Source organism: Bos grunniens, chromosome 18 (genome assembly GCF_055505025.1).
Source record: "Bos grunniens cultivar Pamir isolate PY7600 chromosome 18, Bosgru_T2T1.0, whole genome shotgun sequence".
In the NCBI taxonomy this organism is placed as follows: domain Eukaryota; kingdom Metazoa; phylum Chordata; class Mammalia; order Artiodactyla; family Bovidae; genus Bos; species Bos grunniens.
In genome coordinates, this window is record NC_141182.1 from 10,462,719 (window position 1) to 10,481,956 (window position 19,238).

The following is a 19,238-nucleotide window of genomic DNA, read 5'->3' on the forward strand; positions in this document are numbered from 1 at the left end:
GCAGGGCCCCCCAGCCACCCTGGTTCCCGGCCCTGGGGACAGCGTGCCCTGCATTCGAGCCAGCGGCCCGTGCCCGGGAGACCCCGCTGCACCCATTCACAGTCCGCGGGCCATGTTTCATTTGCTGCTGGTTTGTAGAGGTCCCAGGACCAACACCTCCAAGACTCTGCCAGCCTTTCTCCTCCCCGGGGGGTGGGGGGTGGTCAGCCCCTCGGCACGGAGGGAGAGGCTGCTGGGCTTTCAGGTTCACAGGAGGCAGATCCTGGAGAGAACCACGGCCACGCTGGGCACCAGGCATGTCAGCCGTGCACACGGGTGTGTGTGTATTTGTGTGTCCGCAGTAAATGGCAGCCCACTCCAGTGTTCTTGCCTGGAGAATCCCAGGGACGGGGGAGCCTGGTGGGCTGCCGTCTATGGGGTTGCACAGAGTCGGACACGACTGAAGCGATGCAGCAGCAGCAGCAGCAGTGACGTTTCTAGCATTTTTGCACCTGGGGGTTTGGGCATTTGTCGGGTCCCTACTGTGTGCCAGGCACAGCGTTTGGTGGGCTGCGTGTCAGGGGTGCTGGTCTGTGCACATCAGTGTGTGTGGTGGGTGGAGTTGGGCCAGGGCACAGGGCCAGGCTGAGCCAGGATCGTGGATTTTTGTCCTGTTAGATGCCCGCTCTCGACTGAGTCCTACGGCTTCTTTTCTTGGAGAGAGGGCTTGTTAGCAAACCTAGGCCCCGACCCCAGAGGCCTCTGAACACAGGACCAGGAGGCAGGCAGGGTGGGCGAGGGACAGCTGTGAGCCGCAGGGAGGTGGGGGCCTGGCTCAGCCTCGCAGGCCCTGGAACCTGGAATGGAACCTCCCGGACACAGGGTCTGGGTTCCCAGAAAGGATCTGAGTTCAGATCCCAGCCCCACCCGCGGGCAGCCTCCTCTGTGAGGCAGTGGCCAACATGTGCAGCTCAGGGGATGGGGCTCCCGGGAGTTCTGTGCACGTTTCAGTCCCACAGTTGGTGCTGAGTGTTGGTCAGAGCCGCTCCGAGCAGTCAGGGCCCTGCAGCCCCCCCTCACGGGGTGCGTTCCCCCACCCCCTCTGCAGACAGAACCACAGCCGGCCCAGCCATGGCGCGGTGGAGACCTGGTCCGGGAGTCCCACGCCCCCCTACGCCCCCAACCACAAGCTCATGGCTGCGGAGCAAGGAAAGAGCTTCCCGCCTGGTGAGAGAGTGGTGGCCTGTGGTCACGGGCACTGGCTGGGGGGTCCTAGGAGGACTTCTGAGAGTGGTCCCGATGGGGCCTGGGCTTCCCACAGGAACTGGGAGTCCTCGGTCCAGGGGAGGGGGTGCTCCCACTCTGGCCTGGCCCTGCCCCTGTCAGCATCTCTGTTCCTCTTTCCCAGGCACCTCGGACCCCAAGGAGGACGGCCTGGACGCCCAGATCAGCCGGCTGGCGGGGCTCATTGGACGGCTGGAGAACAAGGTGGGCCCGCTGAGCCCCCACATCCATCCCTCCATCCCCCCCCCACCCTCCCAGCCCCCCAGGGAGGGCGGAACTAGGCTGGAGCTTACAGGAGGGAAGTCGGGGAACCTAAATGCCCCTGGGTGGGGTTGGGGGTGGTGTGCTAAGGGGAGACCCTGGGAATATGACCTTTGTACCTGTATGGGGCCTGGGGAAGAGAGCTATGAGAGTGGGTGGGCAGCCAGGAGGGGATTGCCGAGGAGCAGAGCGTGGGCGGCAAGGGGACTGAGCGTCAAGGAGTCTGTAAGGCCTCGGGTGGCTTGGGCAGGTGGCAGCCCAGACCCAGCGTAGTGGCAGCTGAGGCGAGGTGAGGTCTAGGAGAGGTGAGAGTGACCGGCAGTGTGAAGCCTTTTAGATGTGACGTGGCCCGTCCGCAAGTGATGGAAAATGGAATCATGATTTCAGAGTGTTTCATGACTCAGTAAGTACTCGGGACCTGACTGTGCCAGCATCTCAGGGCTGCTAGAGCCACGGACCACAGGCAAGGGGCTCAAACCCAGGCTCTTATCCTCTGACACGTGGAGTCTGGAATCAGGATGCCGGCAGGGCTTCCTCCCGCGGCCTTCCTCTGGGGCGTGTAGACAGCCAGGTGCCTGTGTCCTGGTATCTTACAAGGACGCCAATCATACTGGATTAGGGCCCACCCGTGTGACCTTATTCTCACGCAGTCACTCTTCAAGTGTCCTGTCTGCAAATACAGTCACGTTTTGCCGCACTGGGAGTTGGGAATTCAACCTATGAATTTGGGGGGAACACAATTCAGCCTGTAACAATGACCGTTTATTGGGAGAAAGAGAGCAAACAGTTAAAGTTTACCAGTAGGCACTGGTATCAGCCTGCCTGTATTGGAATCCTGGCTATACCACTTAACAGCTGTGTGACCTTGGGCCAGTGACTTACCCTCTCAGCCTCAGAGTCATCCCCTAACCATAGAGGAGATAATCAGAATGGTACCTCTCACAGGGTTGTTGTGCGGATTAGATAAAATATCTTAATGGCTTTGCACAGAGCCTCCTGCTTAGTTAGCATTTAATATTAGCACTGTTATTTCGCCATTATTATGAGACATTCTGATACCAGAACTTATATACACGTGCACACACCATACCTGTATATCTATGTAAACCAAGATAACATATCTCTGGGCTGCAGGGTCACAGTGGCAATTTTACATTTCTGATCTTCTGAAACTTCTATCTTTTGCAAAAGGGCAAAAGAAAAATAGTGCTTTGATGGTTTTGTGGGTTAGTTCTGAGGGATCCGTGAGGGCGCTGGGTGGGGCTCCCCAGGAGGAGGCCGAGGCCCAGACTTGGGGGAGAGTCCGAGGTGGGAGGCAGTGAGTCCACCTGCAGGCCGCAGGGATCTCCGGCCCCCTCCACCCCACCCCCACCCCCCCAAAGCCGGCTACTTGGTGGGAGCGGTAGGAAAGACTCCGTGGGGACCTGAGGCCTGGTTGTCATAACAACTCCGCGGGCGCCCCCAGAGGGAGGCTCTTTGAAGCTTATTTTTAGTGCCCCAGTCGCCTTAACAACCAGCTGGCTGGAAACCAAGGAGCACCTGGGCGTCCTGGAGACGGGGCGGGCCTCTTCTGGCCTCTGATTGGCCCCGGGCCGCGATCGGCCCCGCCCTCCACAGAACAGCCTGAGCCCTCCTGGCGGGGCCTGGCTCCCCGGAGCACAGGTGAGGTAGGGAGAGGGGGATGCAGACCTGGGTGCCACCGTCCCTCCCCTCATCTCTGCTTCATCCTCACCCTCACGTGGCCCTGCCCGCCAGGAGAAACCTAGGGGGTGAATCGCAGCCCCTGCTCTCCAGGAGCCCCCTTACACCAGCATCCACACACTGTGTCCCCGGAAAGTCAGCACCTCTCTGGGACCGGCCGTGCATTGACGGGGTCCCTAGTTCCGACATTATTAAGAATTTCAGGGTGGTGGCCGCTCAGGTCACAAACTTGTATATCTGCTACTCTGTTTTCTCTAACAACCAGGCAACACGTCTCACACACATGCTCGTGTAGAGAAGACAGACAGACACACCTGTGCCAGGGACACGGCTTTCCTCGTGGAGGATGGACAGGGAGGGTACAGAGGTGGCGTCTGTTGGGGAGCCCAAGTTAAAGGATTCCGTGGATGGGGGGGAGGGGGCCTGGCCTCAAACTCGGGCTTTGGAGCCTGGACCAGCTCCTGCAGCCCTTGGGTTCTCTGCTCTGAAATGGGGGTGCTGGGCACTGCGGCAGCCCCCAGCACGGGGTCAGAAGGGGGCTGCATGGGCTCCTTGCTTCCGCAGTGCTGACAGTCGGGCAGCCTCTACCTGAGAGTCTGGAAAGTTACCTGAGAGTTGGTGTAAAGCCTTTAGCCCGAGGTCAGTCAAGGGCCAGCAAGCACAGACCACCTCATTCAGACCGTTCTATTCCTGAGGCCCCAGGTCGGGGGTAACTCGCAAGTCGGGCAGTCTGTTGCCAGCAGTTGTGGCAACCCTCAGCCTTCTGGGCTCAGCAAAACGGAGCCTCCTCTGTGTTCTTTGTGATAGGTCTGCTTGGCCTCTGGGGTCTGGTGCCATAGCCAGACGGAATCTGTGCCTCTGGGTGGCTTTCCAGCCTGGCTTCCTGGGTCCCCCCGAGCCAGCACTGTGGGCTGAGCCCGGCCCAGAGAGGGCTGGCCCTGGGAGCTCCCACCAGCCCCGGGACTCGAGGGTCCCTGGAACCTCGGGTGGGGGGGCCGGAGCTCTCCGGTGCTCTGTGTCCTTGTGGTGGTCCTGGAAGCCTCCTGGGCAGAGGGGGCCTCAGTCTCCAGCCTCTCTTCATGCTTTGTTGTTGCAGACCCTTTGGTTTGACCTTCAGCAGCATCTCTCGGACGAAGAAGGCACCAACATGGTGAGGACCCCTCCCTGTGGCCCCGTCCCCTTCTGGGCCTGGACTCAAGACTCAGGAGGCTCAGTGTCCCTGACACCCCCACCCCCACCCAGGACCAGCTCAGGGGGATGTGCAGCCCCGGCAGGTGGCCTCCCTCCCCTCCCAGGGGTGTTCTCTGGCCTGGAGCAACGTGATCAGCAGACACTGATTGAATCAGAAGCAGTTGTACAGACCATTCATTCTGTTGTGTCTTGGCCCCAGTGCCTTGCAGTCTCTCTTGAGCCTCTCTCAACCCTCTTGTCTGTTCTTCAGCACTTGTGTGGGACTGCTGCTTTTAGTTCATTTTTTGCCAGTTTTCACAAAGATGACGAGCGTGTGTAGTGGGGTTGGGGAGCCGGGTTTATTCTGACCGAGGTGTCCTGTCCCGGGGAGGTGCTGGGTCCTGGGCTGTGCCCTCCAGGGCCGGGTGGGGTCCTGGGTGAAGGGGTGGCTCACGGGTCCTGTGGCCCGCAGCACCTGCAGCTGGTCCGGCAGGAGATGGCCGTGTGCCCCGAGCAGCTGGGCGACTTCCTGGACTCTCTGCGCCAGTATGTGCGGGGCACCGCTGGGACCAGGAACTGCTTCCAGTGAGTAAGCCGTGGGCCGGGGGCCCGGCCCAAGCAGCTTTGTCCCTGAGAACACCCCGGACATCAGCGACGCACCTAGCGGGGTAGTTACGGGAGCCAGGGGCGAGTCCTCGCTCTGGCTCTTCCTTGCTGTGCAAATCTCCCAAGTGACTTGTCTCCCTGACCTCAGCTTGCTCATCTGTAAAGGGGGCCACTAACTGGGTGGTTGGAGGCCTCAGTGGAGCGATGCACCATGGGTGGCGTCGGGCGGGGCCTGGCCCCAGTGCCTGCTGTGTTAACTGCCCTGCTTGCTGTCGTGGCTGCTTCTCAGGGCCCCGTGCCGTGGTCCCTGCTGCCAAGGCCTGCGTCCAGCTGGGGGTGTCCCCAAGGGCTATTGGCACAAGCCACTGGGCTCCCTCCTCTCCCGGCGGTGGCCCACTGGCAGACAGTAGCTGTGGGCTCCACGCCTGTTCCCCGTCTCCATTCTATGCTCCCCCCCAGCTGATTTCTCTCCCTCCCAAGCACATGTGCCTCCACCTGCTTCCTGGTGAAGTGGGGGGCGGGGGCCAGGCCTGGGGGTGCAGCGTGACTCAGGCGGCTGCTGCTGCTGCTGAGTGCTAATTCCCGGCGGCGGGAGGAGGGCAGATGATTCCAGTTGGCGGCGGGTGCTGCGGAGGCCAGGAATGGGGTGGGGGTCTTCAGGAAGGGGCTGCTGGGTGTTGAGGCCTGAATAATGATGCCCCACCCACCCAGACCCGGAGTGGCAGCGAGGGGAGCGTGTCTAGGAACACACGACAGAGTGTGGCTCCACGGGGTGACCCAGGAGTGGTGGGTGAGATGGGGGGTGGGGGGCAGATAGGCAGGCCCTGCTTGTTCCAGGTATCAGGTACCACAGGGGAGATGCTAAGGCCAGCGCAGGGCCCAGTCCTGCCTCCTCCCTTGTATATGGACGCGTGGCGGCTGGACGGATGTGCAGCTGGGCAGCTAGGGAGAGGGAGGGGACTAGCCCTTGGCACAATGTGGGCAGAGCTGGGATCTGCTTCGGAGTGGGGCTGACCGGACCAGCCCAGGGCCAGGGTGGGAGGCGGGCTGTAGAAAGAGAAGGCCAGGTGGAGTCTGAGATTCTTTGGCTTCAGAAATTCGCTGGGGGTGAGGGGGTGGGGTGGGGTGGGGGGTAGGGATGCGGGCTGAGCTGGAGACGTCACAGAGTATCAGGTGAGTGGGCGGGGGCTCACACAGGCCTTTGGGCCACATCGCACTCTAGATGCCATTACATTCAAGGTGCCGGCATACAAGTTGGGGGACCCTGGGGGTGGTGGGCGTCCAGGTGTCACCCAGGGCCACCAGAACCGTGTGCTTGTCAGGGGAGAAAGCGTGGAAGGAGAAGGCCCACGGCTGGGCAGGCAGGCTGGAGACGGCACACAGTAGGGCATCCTGTTTGTTGAATGACTGTGTCCTCCATGCACCCCAAGCCTGCCTGCTGTGTCCTACCAGCCAGAGGCCTCACCCCGTGCTCCTGAAACCAGTGTGTCAGCCAAGCAAACACAAGCGCTAATTGCGTTTCTCTGCCCTGCAATTACCAAATGGAGACGAAGCCCATCCCTTGGTGACCTCTGTCCACAGCAGGGCAGGCTGTAAGGAGCGAGGCCACCTGGGGCGGGGCCAGGGTCCCCCTAATGATCGGGTGGCATGTAGGCCCGAGCCCATCCCATCATCGAGACAAGAGCCACAGCTGGCGGGTAACCTCAGGCTGGAGGTAATGAAGTAATGATGCGATTAGCAGCCCTGTTTGCATCCTGAGTGGCACAACCTGGAGCTGCTGTGATTATACAGCAGACGCCGCAAGCGATGGGCGTCCCCTCTCCGAGGATGCTGGGGGCTCTGTGCTGCTGAGCATGTGGGGAAGAGGAGCAGGGAGGGCTGCCCAGAGGGGGCGGTGCTGTGATCTCGGAAGCCGGCCTCCCTCTCTTCCCCTACCCTGCCCTGGTCGGCCACTTTCTTAGAGGCTACCCCCCGCCGCTGCTCTAGCCCCCAGCCTGGGTCTGTCTGTCTATTTGGAACAAGGTGAGTGTCCTGCGTCTCAGACGGGGAAGGCCGGAGTGGCCTGGGACTCCGGCCAGGCCTGTTTCTAAGGATTAAATGAGACAAGGATTACAGAGAACAGCGTGGAAGATGCTTTTATTTTTAAAGGTAGGTTTTTAAGCTAGAAGTTAGGAGACTGGTGTGCTAGAAGCCGAAATATTTCAAAAAGGAGTGAGTGTTTAATGGTATGGAATGTTGCTTATATATACACCTGGATAAAAGAAGGTTTAGCTGCTTTGAAGTAAGTCTGATAGTTTCCCCTATGGGTAACCTTTATCATTTAGAGAATCTTAAGTTTGTACTCCACATAACTTGCCATATTGTTTGTCACAACATGTTATTTTGGTCCCTAAGATCATATAGAACTTGAAATCGTGAGAAGGGGGTTTGATTCAACCTTATGAAATTTATCCCCTAACAATCCCACATCACGGAAGAAACTTTTCTAAACTTAAGTTTGTGTTCCAGGAAAAAAAGTGTTTTTTTTTCTCGATTCCCTGGGTACCTTTTTGACCATATTCTTCTCTTGATCAATTATTTAACCCACTTAAAATTAGAATACAGCTATGAAAATATGGCTAATGTAGTTATTTGAAAAGCCTTTTCTGAAGAATTTTCATGGCAAAGAAAAACAAGATTTAAATATTTTGCCTTCATGCAAAACATGTCTAGAAAAGAAATAGAAAATGTGGTTTATTTTCCCAGTTGTACAAAAATACTCAGTATTTGTATAAAAATATTGATGTTATGAATAATGACTTAATAACTTTGCTGTCAGATTTTTTTAAATCATAACTTCATCTCACCTTGGAGATAATCTGGAAAGAAAACAAAATCAGTAAGTTTATAGTGCCTCATGTAACTTTTATTAACAGTAGAAATTATATCAGATTTTTATCACAGAATGGTTTACTAGATAGAAGAAAAGTTATTCTCTAAACGTATGTTTTCAAGATCTTTTTTCAATTGATACTACTTTTCACTTTAAGTTGTTAGGTTTTTTTTTTTAATCTATAGAGAGCCTCTATTTGTCATGTATTAAAAAATGTTTCTAATAAAGATGGATGTTACAGATGGGAAAAAAAAAACAGGTAGGGTTTTTTTTTTTTAATGAATAAAAAGGCCTTTTAAAAAACGGCATTTCATTAGAATTCATTCAACAGCCATGTGCTAGGCACTGCACGGGCCAGGCCTCGCTCCAGACAGCAGAGCTGTACATGCAGCTGTCAGACCAGGGGGTGGTCCTGGGGTTCTGATCAGAAAGGAAGCGTGTTCCAAGAGGACCCTGTCCTGGACCACAGCTCTTGGGAACCTGTTTCCTGGCTCTGGGCGCCCGGTCTGGGCTCATTTGTGGGCAGGGTGGTGGGGATGGGCCTGTGGGGCCCTCTCTGCACCCTGGGAGGTGTGGCCACTGATTCCAGCCTTTTCTCTTGCAGCATCGCTGCCGTGAGGCTGGCGGACGGCGTCACCTTCGTGGTCTATGAGTTCTGGGAGACGGAGGAGGAGTGGAAGCGGTAGGCCTGGCACACATGCGCTCTGGCTTCCAGCCCACGGGGGTGGGTGAGGAGTTGGGGGTCCCAGCGGCATCCACCACTCTGGAGGCTGGTCCTGCACCCCTCCATCTGGGCTCTGAATCCAGGTCCCTCGCCAGCCCTGCGAGCTGAGGCCAAGGGTGCTCCTGTTCAGAAACTGCTTCCCAAGGATAAAAATCCAGAAAGAAAGTTCTCCTGTTGAAGTCTGCTCACGGGGAGGCGAGAACCAGGCTGTTCTACCCTCGGGGCCCCAGCAGTCCTGCCGGGCCTTTTTACCTTCCCATGAAGGCTCTGGCCCCTGAGCTTAGCTGACTAGTCAGAGCCCTCAGCCCAGGGTCAGACTCAGACCCCGCTCCAACCCCCAGCAGCTCACGGGCGTTCCCCTGGGTTGCAGGCACCTACAGAGCCCTGTGTGCAAGGCGTTCCGGCACGTCAAGGTGGACACGCTGAGCCAGCCTGAGGCCTTCTCCCGGATCTCCGTGCCAGGTACTGGGGAGGAGGTCTGGAGCAGCCATGGGGGCGTGGGGACACCTCAGGCCTGGCAGAAGCAGTGGCACCAAGACCCAGACGTCCACAGACTCCTCGGTTCTCTCGGTGTTCTGCCGCCCAGTCGTGTCTGACTTTGTGACCCCAGGGACTGTAGCCCACTAGGCTCCTCTGTCCATCAGATTTCCCAGGCAGGAGTACCAGAGTGGGTTGCCACCTCCTTCTCCAGGGGATCTTCTTGACCCAGGGATTGAACCTGAGTCTCCTGCTTTAGCAGGCGGGTTCCTTACCACTGAGCCACCCAGGAAGCCTCTGTTCTCTTAGCTGCTAGGAAGTGTAGTCCATGAGTGAGTGCTCAACACAGAGGGGCCTCGGGCACCAGGCGGCTGGGAGGTGGCCCTGAGCCCAGCGTGTGGCAGGCTGGACTTCTACAGATTTGAGAACACATGATACTCAGTACAATAACTCTAAAAATGAAACAGTATTTAATATACAAAAAAGTCAGATGCAGATGTGTATGTGTACATGTATTACATAGTTTATAATTATCATACATACATATGTAGCCACCGAGAACTATGGTTCCTATAAAATACTAACTGCCAAACGCCAGCATATAAAATCTTAGCCAAACTCTGGGAGGTGGTGAGGGACAGAGAAGCCTAGTGCAGTCCGTGGAGTCGCCAAGAGTCGACACGACTTGGTGAGTGAACAACAGGCATATAAAACGTGACGTTCCGACACTGTGTGCGTTTTTTGGAAATCTAACAAAATCCGAAACCACGTTTGTACCTGTGGAAAGTCAAACACGCAAAATAGCCATGGCCCCTGTTTCATGTAAAGCCACCCTTGACTGGGCGGCGCAGCTGGTGAACGAGGGCCTGCCTGGCACAGGTAAGACAGTTGTCCTGGCTCTGGGAGAGGGCAGAAGCTGTGAACACCCCCTTCTACATAATTTAACCCCCACTTCTTCCCCAGCATCACCTTCCCTCCTCCAGGGGTTTCACAGAACTCCAGGGCCAAGAAAGAATCTAATGCTCTAACTGGCAAGATTAAGTTTCCCCCTCACTTCCTTGATGTCGGGCTACAGGCGGATTTTAAAGCACCCATCAGCTAAACCGGGCCGCCGGTCACCCACCCGCCAGACTGCGGTGCACACCTTTCTCCTGGGCTGGCGGCTCTACATGGTACTCCAGTTTTTGAATGGAGCCCGATTTAGATGTTAGCTCTAGAAAATACTGAACTACTGGAGCAGCAGGTACAAAATTACAGACCCAAGAGCAATTTTATTTACAGATACTTTTCCCTTCACGTCTCCTTTAACCAGACGTCAGTCTCTTCTGTCAGTGAATTAGGGGCTCCTCTGTCAAGTCGGCTTTACTAGGCCGCAGTGGAAAGACAAGTTCACGTCCTGGAAAGTTTATTTTTTCAAATGGGCATACAGGCAATATAAAGGCAAGTCTGCTCCTTGGATATGTGATTCGCCACCAGGGGAACAACCAGCAAGCACCCCTGGGGCGACGGATGCAGGAGGGTCTGCAGGCACCGCCCTTCTGCCCTGAGCGGGGGCAGGGCCTGCTGCTAACCCCCTCACCCCCGCCGAAACCCATCTCTCTTCCTCTCCAGCTGCTTGGTGCACCCTGGGCCGTGACTGACCACCTCCCCGAGGTCCCACAGATGAGTCTGCCACCCTGCTCCCTCTGACGAAGGATGTCCACTCTTTTCTAGAAACTTTGGTATACTAGCTGTCTTTTCAGTATACTTCCAAATAAGAGTGTCTCTTCCTGCTGTTCAAAGTGAAGGCGCACCCCTCCCCTGGCACCCCCTCCCCCACCCTTGGCGGCAGAGCAGCGTCTGCGCTGCCGGGGCCCTGCTGACGCTGGAGGGCGGTGGTGATGGAGGCGGCTCCCCCGCCAGCACACGGCCACGCATGACCAGTCCCCGCCCGCCTCTCCCTCACTCTCCCTGGTTGCCACTCCTCCACGTGGTAGAGGGCCGAGACCCTGCAGTGCCCACCCTAGGCCTGGGCTGAGCCCACAGGCGGCAGTAGACCCCACGTAGCAGTGCCCTGCTGGGCAAACAGCCGCCCCGGACGAGCACCAAATAAACTCCCGCTGGGGACAGCTCTGTGTGTGTGTGTGCTATTTTCTGTGACAGCTGGGGAGGGAAACCACTTTATTAGCCATGAAACCTGAGCCAAGACCCCACCTTGTGTCAGGGGGCACATTCCAGGTTCCTAGAGGCCAGACCTGACCGGACAGTCTCTCACTGCACATTATGAACTTGATGCTCCGGCCAGACAGAAGGCCAAGCCCCAGACCTCATTCAAAGCCGACTCTGGACGCTCTGCGATCTCCCCTCTGTCTCCCTGGCCGAGTTGCAGGAGAGCAACAGGATACAGAAGTCTCGGGTCAAGAAAGGAGAGGGCCCTGCGTCCCTTTCCTAGAGGAGGAGGCAGAACTGCCAGGCACGAGGACGGGGGAGCTGGGGAGGAGACAGATGGCCCTGGAGCTGGGCCACGGCGCCCTCATGGCAGGACCAGGTCTGGTCTCTGCAGCCGCGGCTGGGACAGGTGCTGTCACTAAAGCCGCCACTGCAGGGTGGGGCTCTGCCTCCTCGGGCGGCTGGGGAGCCATGAAGCCGCGGGTCCCCCTCACATGGCCTCCCAGGGCTTGACGCCAGCGCCTCATGCAAAACCAGTGCAACCACAGGGCCTTGACAGAAGGGTGAAGTGCAAACTCAAATCCCAGCTGCGTCCCTGCAGCCAGCCTCCCTCAGCCTCTGTTTTCTTACCTGGGAAGGGGGAGGAGACCCCTCCTCTGGAGACCAGGAGCTGCCTGGCTCGCACCAAGGCTGCTGCAGGGGGTCCCCGTAAGAGCCACCTCCCCCCGACACACACACACCTCCCCAGCACCCGGACCACTCCGAGCCGCTCTGCTGTTTCAGCAACAGTATCCTCGGGGGTTGGGGCTCTTCGAGGTGCAGCTGAGGAGCCCCCGTTACCTGGGCCCGCCCCGTCCAAGCCCTCCCGTCATGCAGATCTGTGCTGACTATGGCCACAGGCACTTGGCACCACCTCAGGTTCCGCAGGGGAGGAGCAGGCTCTGAAGAGAGCAGACACCCACCCACCCGAAAAGGTGCGAGAGCCTCCACTCACTCTACCCTCCAGGGCCGGGCGCCCTCGCTGCCTCCTGTGGCGTCCTGGGATGGGCAGGAGGGGAACCCAAGACCCCGGCAGCAAATCTGGAGTGCCCAGGGCCGCCACCTGTGCCCCGCCCTGCCCCCTGACCACCTCGCACCCAGTGTAGGCAGGCGGGGAGCAACGGCCCTGGATTAACACAGGTCCCAACCGCTGGACACGGAGTAGCCACACGACCCCACAGCTCCACCCCGGGGGTGTACGAGGCCCCAAAGAACCGACACGGTGAAGCAGGGTCCTGTGCCCATGTGTTCACACTTGAGCCAGAAGGCGGAACACACAAGTGTGCGTAGTGGGTGAGTGGACTCCTGAGTGCGGCCCGTCTGGGCAGCGGACTGCGGATCAGCCGTCGGGAGGGACGACATCCTGGCTCAGGCTGCGGCACGGTGCCCTCACAGGCACAGGCAGCCACATCGGTACAACCCCATTCACACAGAACGTCTGGAAGAGTTAAGCCTCTAGAAGTGGAAAGCAGCTGAGGGGTTGCGGGGGAGTGACAGTGCGGGAAGGGCTTTGGGAAGGGGACGCTCAGTGGTGTGGAGGGGCTCGGCTTCAAGATGGTTTATATTACCTGAATCTCATTTCTTTTAAAAAAAAAAAAGTCAAAGTCAACTCACTTGCCCAAACACGCTCACCACCTGTGTTCCTCGTGTCCAGTTCAGGACCTAAGCCTGCCGTGGGAGTGGTGCGCCCACCACTGTGGTGGGGCACAGGCCACCCCTCGGGGCTGGGCTGTCCCCGTGTGGTCCCGCGGGGGGACCTGAGCCACTGGGAGCGCCCTTGCCCAGGACACGCAGATCCCCTGCAGCCCAGGCCCCTCTGAGCGGAACATGTCACCTGGACTGCCCTGTTCACAGCAGTCACTTGAGACAGAAGGGTCTCTCCACACCAGCACGGGGTTCACCATCGATGGACCAGGACCCTGTGACGGGTCCGGCTCTGTGGGTCTCTCTCAGCTGAGCCTCACAGCTATCTGGGGAGGGAGCGGCTGCCCGCAGCTTCATTTCAGAGGGGAGCGAAGAGGGTGAAAGCCAAGGGCCAGCGTTGGAAGGGAAGGGTTGGGGGGGGGGTGCCGGGTGGGTGGCTGCCCCAGCTCCAAGGAAGGACACCAGGGCTGAGAACCACACTCACGGAGGTTTCCTGGGTCAGTCACCTGAGGCTGAGGGCTGTTGGAAGCAGGAATGGGCCTGGTTGCAGTCACAGGGCTGGTAAGCGGCAGGCGGGGTCAGCCCAGATGTGCCAGACCCACAGCCCCCGCTAGGATCACCCTGGGCTGGAGCATGCACTCCAGCCCTCCATCCCACAGCTGCTTCCCTGGTGGAGGGGACTTGGACCTGCCCCCGGAGCACGGGCCTCAGCCTCGTGTCTGTCTGCATCCCCGCCCTGCACGATCACGCCTGATCTGAGGCTCGGTCCTATGGGAACCCCATCTGTGCCTGTCAGAGGCGGGATGCTGGTGCCCAGGGGCAATCCTCGTCACCCCTCCAGGAGCCCCCCACCCTTCCAGCACCAGTGCCAGGCCACCCGGTCCCTGCCATCCTCTCCTGCATTGCAGGGAGCCCACGTGTCTGGTCGTTCCCTTTTCCCCTTGGATCTGTGTTCACCTCATCTCAACCTAGATTTTCTAGAAATGAGACCACCATGGCTTGGGTTGCCCACCAGCTGCTGTACATAAAGCATCATGTCTTAATTCTTACGTTGCCTCACACACAGTAAACCTCCTCTGGTTTACTGGCTGGTGGGGAAATGGATTCTTAGGGGAGGTTCATAATAAACTTACTGGATTTTGAGAAAGCAAATGGCAGATAGTGTTCAAAACCAGTGGTCTGACTCCAAAGCTGCTTATCACACAGAATCCCTTTAAGCACGCCCCTTGCCCACCATGCTTGGTTCTTACCCAGGACCCTCCTATCATGGCCCAGCCTCTCAGCCAGCACCCTGGAACCAAGCATGCAGGGTTAATGTAACTCTCTGTTCATCTGCACCAGCTCCAGGTGCTAAATGCTCCATGATCTCACTTCTCAGCTCATGTGCCGGTTCTGAGACCCTCATTCAGGAGGACGCGAGGTGTGGGGTTGATCAGAGCACCTGGAGAAGGGTCCCTTGTCCCCTCACGGGGTCAGAGTCTTCAGGGACAGCCAGGGCACTGGCGGGGCAGAGGCCCCAGCCCTGCCCCCAGGGTCGACTAGTTCCCCCGCCTTGGCTACAGCTCAGAAGACAGACGATTGGAATTCAACCCCTCATTAGTCCCAACCCAACTCTGAAGCTCACAGGACAGGCAGCCTTGAGGTTCCCAAGCCTCGGTTCCCTCACATGTAAAAACGTTTGAAAACGTATGCTAAGTCCAAGAAGCCGGACACAAAAGACCACGTATCGTGTGCATGCATTCATATGGAATGTCTGGAACGGACAAGTCCATAGAGACAGAGCGCAGAGCCACAGTCACCGGGGACTGGAGGGAGAGAGGAGGGGGAGTCAGGGCTGCAGGTCCTGGGTTTCTCTGGGGCTACACACGCACGGGAATTGGGCACTGCTGACAACGGAGCCACTCTGTACACCCACAGACACCCAGACTGCACACTCTGACCATGTGGCATGTGAATCAACGTCCCAAAGCAACGTCAGCACAGGGGGACAAGCTGGGAGACAGGCGAACCACGTGACAGCTCCATCAAGACGTCGTCGTCGCACACACCCAACGTGACGTAGCGCGACCCGGCCACTGCCTACCTGGGGGAGGTGTCCTCAGATGTCAGCCCCTGCAGGCGCAGGCACCACTGGCTTCCGGTGGACGTCCTGGGGCAGAGGAGGAGCGGCCGGAATCCAGCCACGTCCATCCAGGGGTCCCAGGCCCTGGGCAGGCTCAGCACGAGCGAGCACAGCGACTCGACACAGCAGCAGTGGCCAGTCCTCCACCCTGAGCCCACAGACCCTGCTGCACCACGGCTGCAGGCGCAGCTCCTCAGCCCAGAATCGGGGTGGGGTTGGGAGGGACCCACAGAGCAGACGGCGCACTTGGCCTTCACACTCTTCTGGTCCAGCCAGTGGGAGGAAAGGGGGCTCTCCTTGGGGTCCCACCCACCAGAGAGAGGCCAACTCAGGGTATACATCTCGGGCCCCCCATGCCCTGGCCTGAGCACCAGCTTGAGTGCCCTGCCATCCCCAACCAATGGCACCCCAAATCTCCCCAGCAGATGGCACCCCCCAGCCCCCCTGGGCTTTCATCCACGGAGCCATGACTTCACCTCGTGTTTTTGACCCCAACACCCCAAAGCAGGGTTCCCTGGGCCCCAGCACCTACTTCCCAGTTATGGGGTGAACTGTCCCCCAGAAACATAAGCTGCAGTCCTAACCCCAGGAAATGGTGAATGTGACCTAACTTGGAAAGAGGTTCTTTGTACATCCCAAGTAAGTAACTAAGATGAGGTCATATCGAATGAGGACCCTGGGCCCTCTAAGAGGGACACGTGGACACACAGGTAGCTGGAGACAGAGACGGCAGGTGCAGACACACCCAGGAGCACCAGGGTGACCAGTGGGCACCAGGGGGCTGGAGGCAGCAGGTGGGGAGAGGGCGCATAGCCCCGTGCACACCCAGACTCCAGACAGAGCTCCGGCCGCTCTGGCCTGAAGCCCCTGGGTCTGTGGTCACGTGCAGGGCCTACACCACCTCTCACCACCGCACCAGACACCCCGGGACCCAGTGGAAGCCCAGAGGCACAGCCTGGGAAGGACGGACGAGTCAGTTTCTCCAGCTTCTTAATGAAGAGGTCACATGGTTCTCACGGCCAGATGCAGGCAGCCGTGGGGGCCCCCGTCCTGCTGGAGCGCGGGCCGCCCCTCACAGCAGTTCCATGACGGCCGCCACCGTGCTCTGCCCGAAGATGAAGGCGCCGACCAGCACGGAGACCACCCCCCAGGCCTCCAGGCAGCACCTGCCAAGTCAACGAACCCACGTCAACCACGCGCTTCTCCAGAGTTTCCCACAGAAGAGCCAGACATGCGTCGAACGCTCATGACGTGAAGCCCAGTAGAGTCACCAATTCAGAAACAATTCCAATTGCCCTCCCCTTACCTGTAGGGATGGGTTTCTGAGACAACAGAAAATAAAGCACCCCCGCAGTTGAAAAAAAAATTAACCCCCAACTGTTACTTCCTAACCTCATTCCTCCCGGTGCTTTACCAGAGAAATGGGGGAGGGAGACATTAGGTTCAAACCCCCTTTTTGCTCCTTTTCCTTGGGGGTGGGGTTGAAGCCTCCTGAAAGTGAGGAAGGAGAAGCCCCAAGTCACACAGATGGGAACAGCGGCTGGGGGGCCAGGGAGGAGGGGCCAGGGGTGGCTGGAACTGGTGGCTGAGGCCACATCCCCACGCTTCATAACATAACCAGGAGAGACGGGGCAGACAGAGAGGCGGGAGCCGCGATAATAAGATTCCCGCAAAACGGCAGGGATATTTCTAGCCCCATTAACAAAGGCCGCGGGGCCCGTTGTCATGGAAAGACCATCTCCAGTTACACAGCATCGCAGAGTGGCAGCTCAGTGCCAAGAACACCCACCCGGCTGAAGGGGGGAGTGAGGGAACGTGATGGGGCTGCGGGCTCCTCGGAGCAGCTCTGATGGATCAGAAGGCCCTAAGGCAGCACTGGGATTAAAAATCCCCTGAAAGCCCATCAGTAACGGCTCCGTGAACTTGGCCCGAGGCGCCACACAAAAGCAGCAACACTTGAAGGGGCACTATAGGGAACAAACCACATAGGGGGGCCCCCCCACCCCCGCAGGCCATTGGGGCTGGCGCTCAGCCCAAGTCAGCTTTAGAGTCCTCCAGAAAAACACTTCGCAACCCAGCAGGGAACCCGGCCGAGTCTGCCGCTGTGGGAAGACCAAGCTTGGGCTCCGTGTGGCCAGAAGAAGGAGAAAAAGAGGCACAGGCCCGCGGGTGGGACCCACATTCACAGCTGCTGTGATGTGAGAGCATCTTTCTGTACAGGGCTGAGTGGTAGCACCCCAAAGTCACACCCAACTGGAGCCCATGACCATGACCTCAGATGGAAAGAGGGTCTGTGGGGCGACAGGACCAGCCCGCACCCACCCTGCCCTGGAGAAGGACGCTCGATTACAGCACTCCAGCTGCCAGGAAGACCCCAAATCCACAGACAGCTCCAGCCACAGACCACAGCCTGTGGTGGAAGGCAGTGATGCATAGACTCAGCGGAGCAGTGGCTTGGACCCTCCCGGCTCAGCTACCCGTCACTGTGCAGACGAGGGCCCCTCCCGGCCTGGCCGGCAGTTCCCTCCTCGGCAGGACCCCGCGGGCCCGACTACATCTCACGCCCCTGGAGCCGAGCCCCACACATGCCTTGTCGCCGCCCTCACATGCGGACACTCACTTAACTCGGGGTCCGATGGGCTCCACGCTGACCGCACAAATGAGGCACAGACCTGTGGGGGAGAGCCTGGGGTCACCGCAGCTCTTTGTCATTGAACCCAAAGCAACCCCCAGCTCTACAGGGCTCAGCCAACACCCAGCAGCCCCTAGGGACCCGAGGGCCAGCAGAGCCTTTGCCCACAGTAGCTCCATGGACTCCCCCTGCCCCTGGTGAGAGGGCAGAGCGTGTGGCCCACGGCACCGCTGTGGGGTCCTTGCTCAACACCCCTAGCACCGGGGTCTCTCCAGCAACAGTGACAGCCACACTCGTCTCTGGTGAGACGGTGCGAGTCAGGGCCAGGTCAGGGACCGACACCCGGGACGCATCTGACAGCCACCAGCTGCCTGTGTTGTCTGTTGGTTTTTTTTTTTCCCTCTTTTTTAATGGTGCTGCTGGGACTCGAAGTCAGACAGCTCAGCCTAAACAGCCTGCAATCTCTCCCCGCTCCCAAGCCTGTCCCAGCTGGTCCTTTCCAGCACGGAAATGGCTGGAGCTAAAAGGCCCCACCCAGGACACAGACGTCCAGCCCATCCTGGTGTTTAAGATACTGCATGGCTGGGCCCATCTGACCCAGACCCGGGCTGGGGGTGGTGTGGGGGTGGGGGTTGGCAGAGAGAATCAGACCCCACTCCTGTCTGAAACCGCATTCCAGTGCCAGGGGCCGCCCAGGTCTGGGGTTTCGGCCCCTGTATGCTCCTCCTCCCTGGGGAGCCCAGCCTTGGCTACCCTGCATCTCCCAGGCCCGGATAATAGCCAGGCCAATTCAACAGGAATTTCACATCATCCTCACACTGGGAAGGTTTCCTAGGAACCCACCAGTCATGGAAACTGTATTCACCTCCCAGGTTTGGGGGAGAAGGGGGAAGGTGTTTGAGGGGCACCTTTGAACCTCACGAGTTTCATGTAGTTGAAAACATTTAAATAAGATAAAACCCTACAGTGAGTGGCAGCCTTGAGAGGGAGGCTGAAGTTGACTCAGAACTGCTCCATGCCACCTATTCCTCATGAGAGGCCTCAGGGCCTTAGTCCTCCTGTCTGCAGGATGGGTTGATGACAGCACCCCACCTCGTATGTCCATCAAGGGCTGTTGAGGTGTTTAACGAGGGAAGGTGTGCAGAGCCCTGACCCTGGCTCAGTAAACAGGGCTGGGAGCCATCCCACCTGCACGGGCTCCCGCCCCCTGCACCCTGACCTCCACGTGGCCGCCCCATGGCAGGGAGCTGGGAAGGACCCACGGCCAGGGGAGCCAGGGCCTCACCTGGGAAGATGAAGATGAAGAAGGAGCTGATGCCGCCGATGATGCCAATGATCTCGCTGAGGTCGGGCAGGAACAGGGCCATGGCGAGCGTCGCGGTGACCCAGAGCACGGTCAGCGGCATCCGGACCCACGGCCCTGTGGGCTCGGCCAAGGCCCGCAGCCCACACGCCCCGCCACAGCCCCGCCTCCAGAAGTCCTGCATCACTGACCTGGAGGCCACAAACCACGGGCTCCCATGTGAGCGCCCCCCCGCCCACGCTGGGTGCCCCAGAGTCCCCCAGCTGCCCCGCACAC

At 58.7% G+C, this 19,238-nt stretch overlaps 2 protein-coding genes across 13 annotated transcripts in view; one reads left to right on the top strand and one right to left on the bottom strand.

The window, feature by feature from the left end:
* Positions 1 to 11,182, top strand: part of NECAB2 (N-terminal EF-hand calcium binding protein 2) — a 43,995-nt gene extending 32,813 nt beyond the window's left edge. For all 8 annotated transcript variants that reach the window (XM_086350109.1, XM_086350112.1, XM_086350110.1 and 5 more), the window contains 7 exons: positions 1,088 to 1,206; positions 1,388 to 1,467; positions 4,322 to 4,375; positions 4,868 to 4,980; positions 8,478 to 8,555; positions 8,968 to 9,059; positions 10,686 to 11,182. In XM_086350109.1, coding sequence (XP_086206235.1) covers positions 1,088 to 1,206; positions 1,388 to 1,467; positions 4,322 to 4,375; positions 4,868 to 4,980; positions 8,478 to 8,555; positions 8,968 to 9,059; positions 10,686 to 10,714 — 565 coding nt within the window. In that variant the 3' untranslated portion in view covers positions 10,715 to 11,182. The remainder of the gene's footprint in view (positions 1 to 1,087; positions 1,207 to 1,387; positions 1,468 to 4,321; positions 4,376 to 4,867; positions 4,981 to 8,477; positions 8,556 to 8,967; positions 9,060 to 10,685) is intronic.
* The window catches only part of SLC38A8 (solute carrier family 38 member 8), a 45,021-nt gene continuing 35,154 nt past the window's right edge, over positions 9,372 to 19,238 (bottom strand). For 2 of the 5 annotated variants that reach the window (XM_086350102.1, XM_086350100.1), the window contains 3 exons: positions 18,945 to 19,153; positions 17,648 to 17,699; positions 16,001 to 16,193 (listed from right to left, as the gene is read on the bottom strand). In XM_086350102.1, the coding sequence (XP_086206228.1) occupies positions 16,100 to 16,193; positions 17,648 to 17,699; positions 18,945 to 19,153 (355 nt within the window). In that variant the 3' untranslated portion in view covers positions 16,001 to 16,099. Of the gene's footprint in view, positions 9,488 to 9,525; positions 9,852 to 10,325; positions 10,471 to 16,000; positions 16,194 to 17,647; positions 17,700 to 18,944; positions 19,154 to 19,238 lie in introns of those variants that run through there. The other 3 variants (XM_086350103.1, XM_086350104.1, XM_086350105.1) reach the window with 3 other exon arrangements.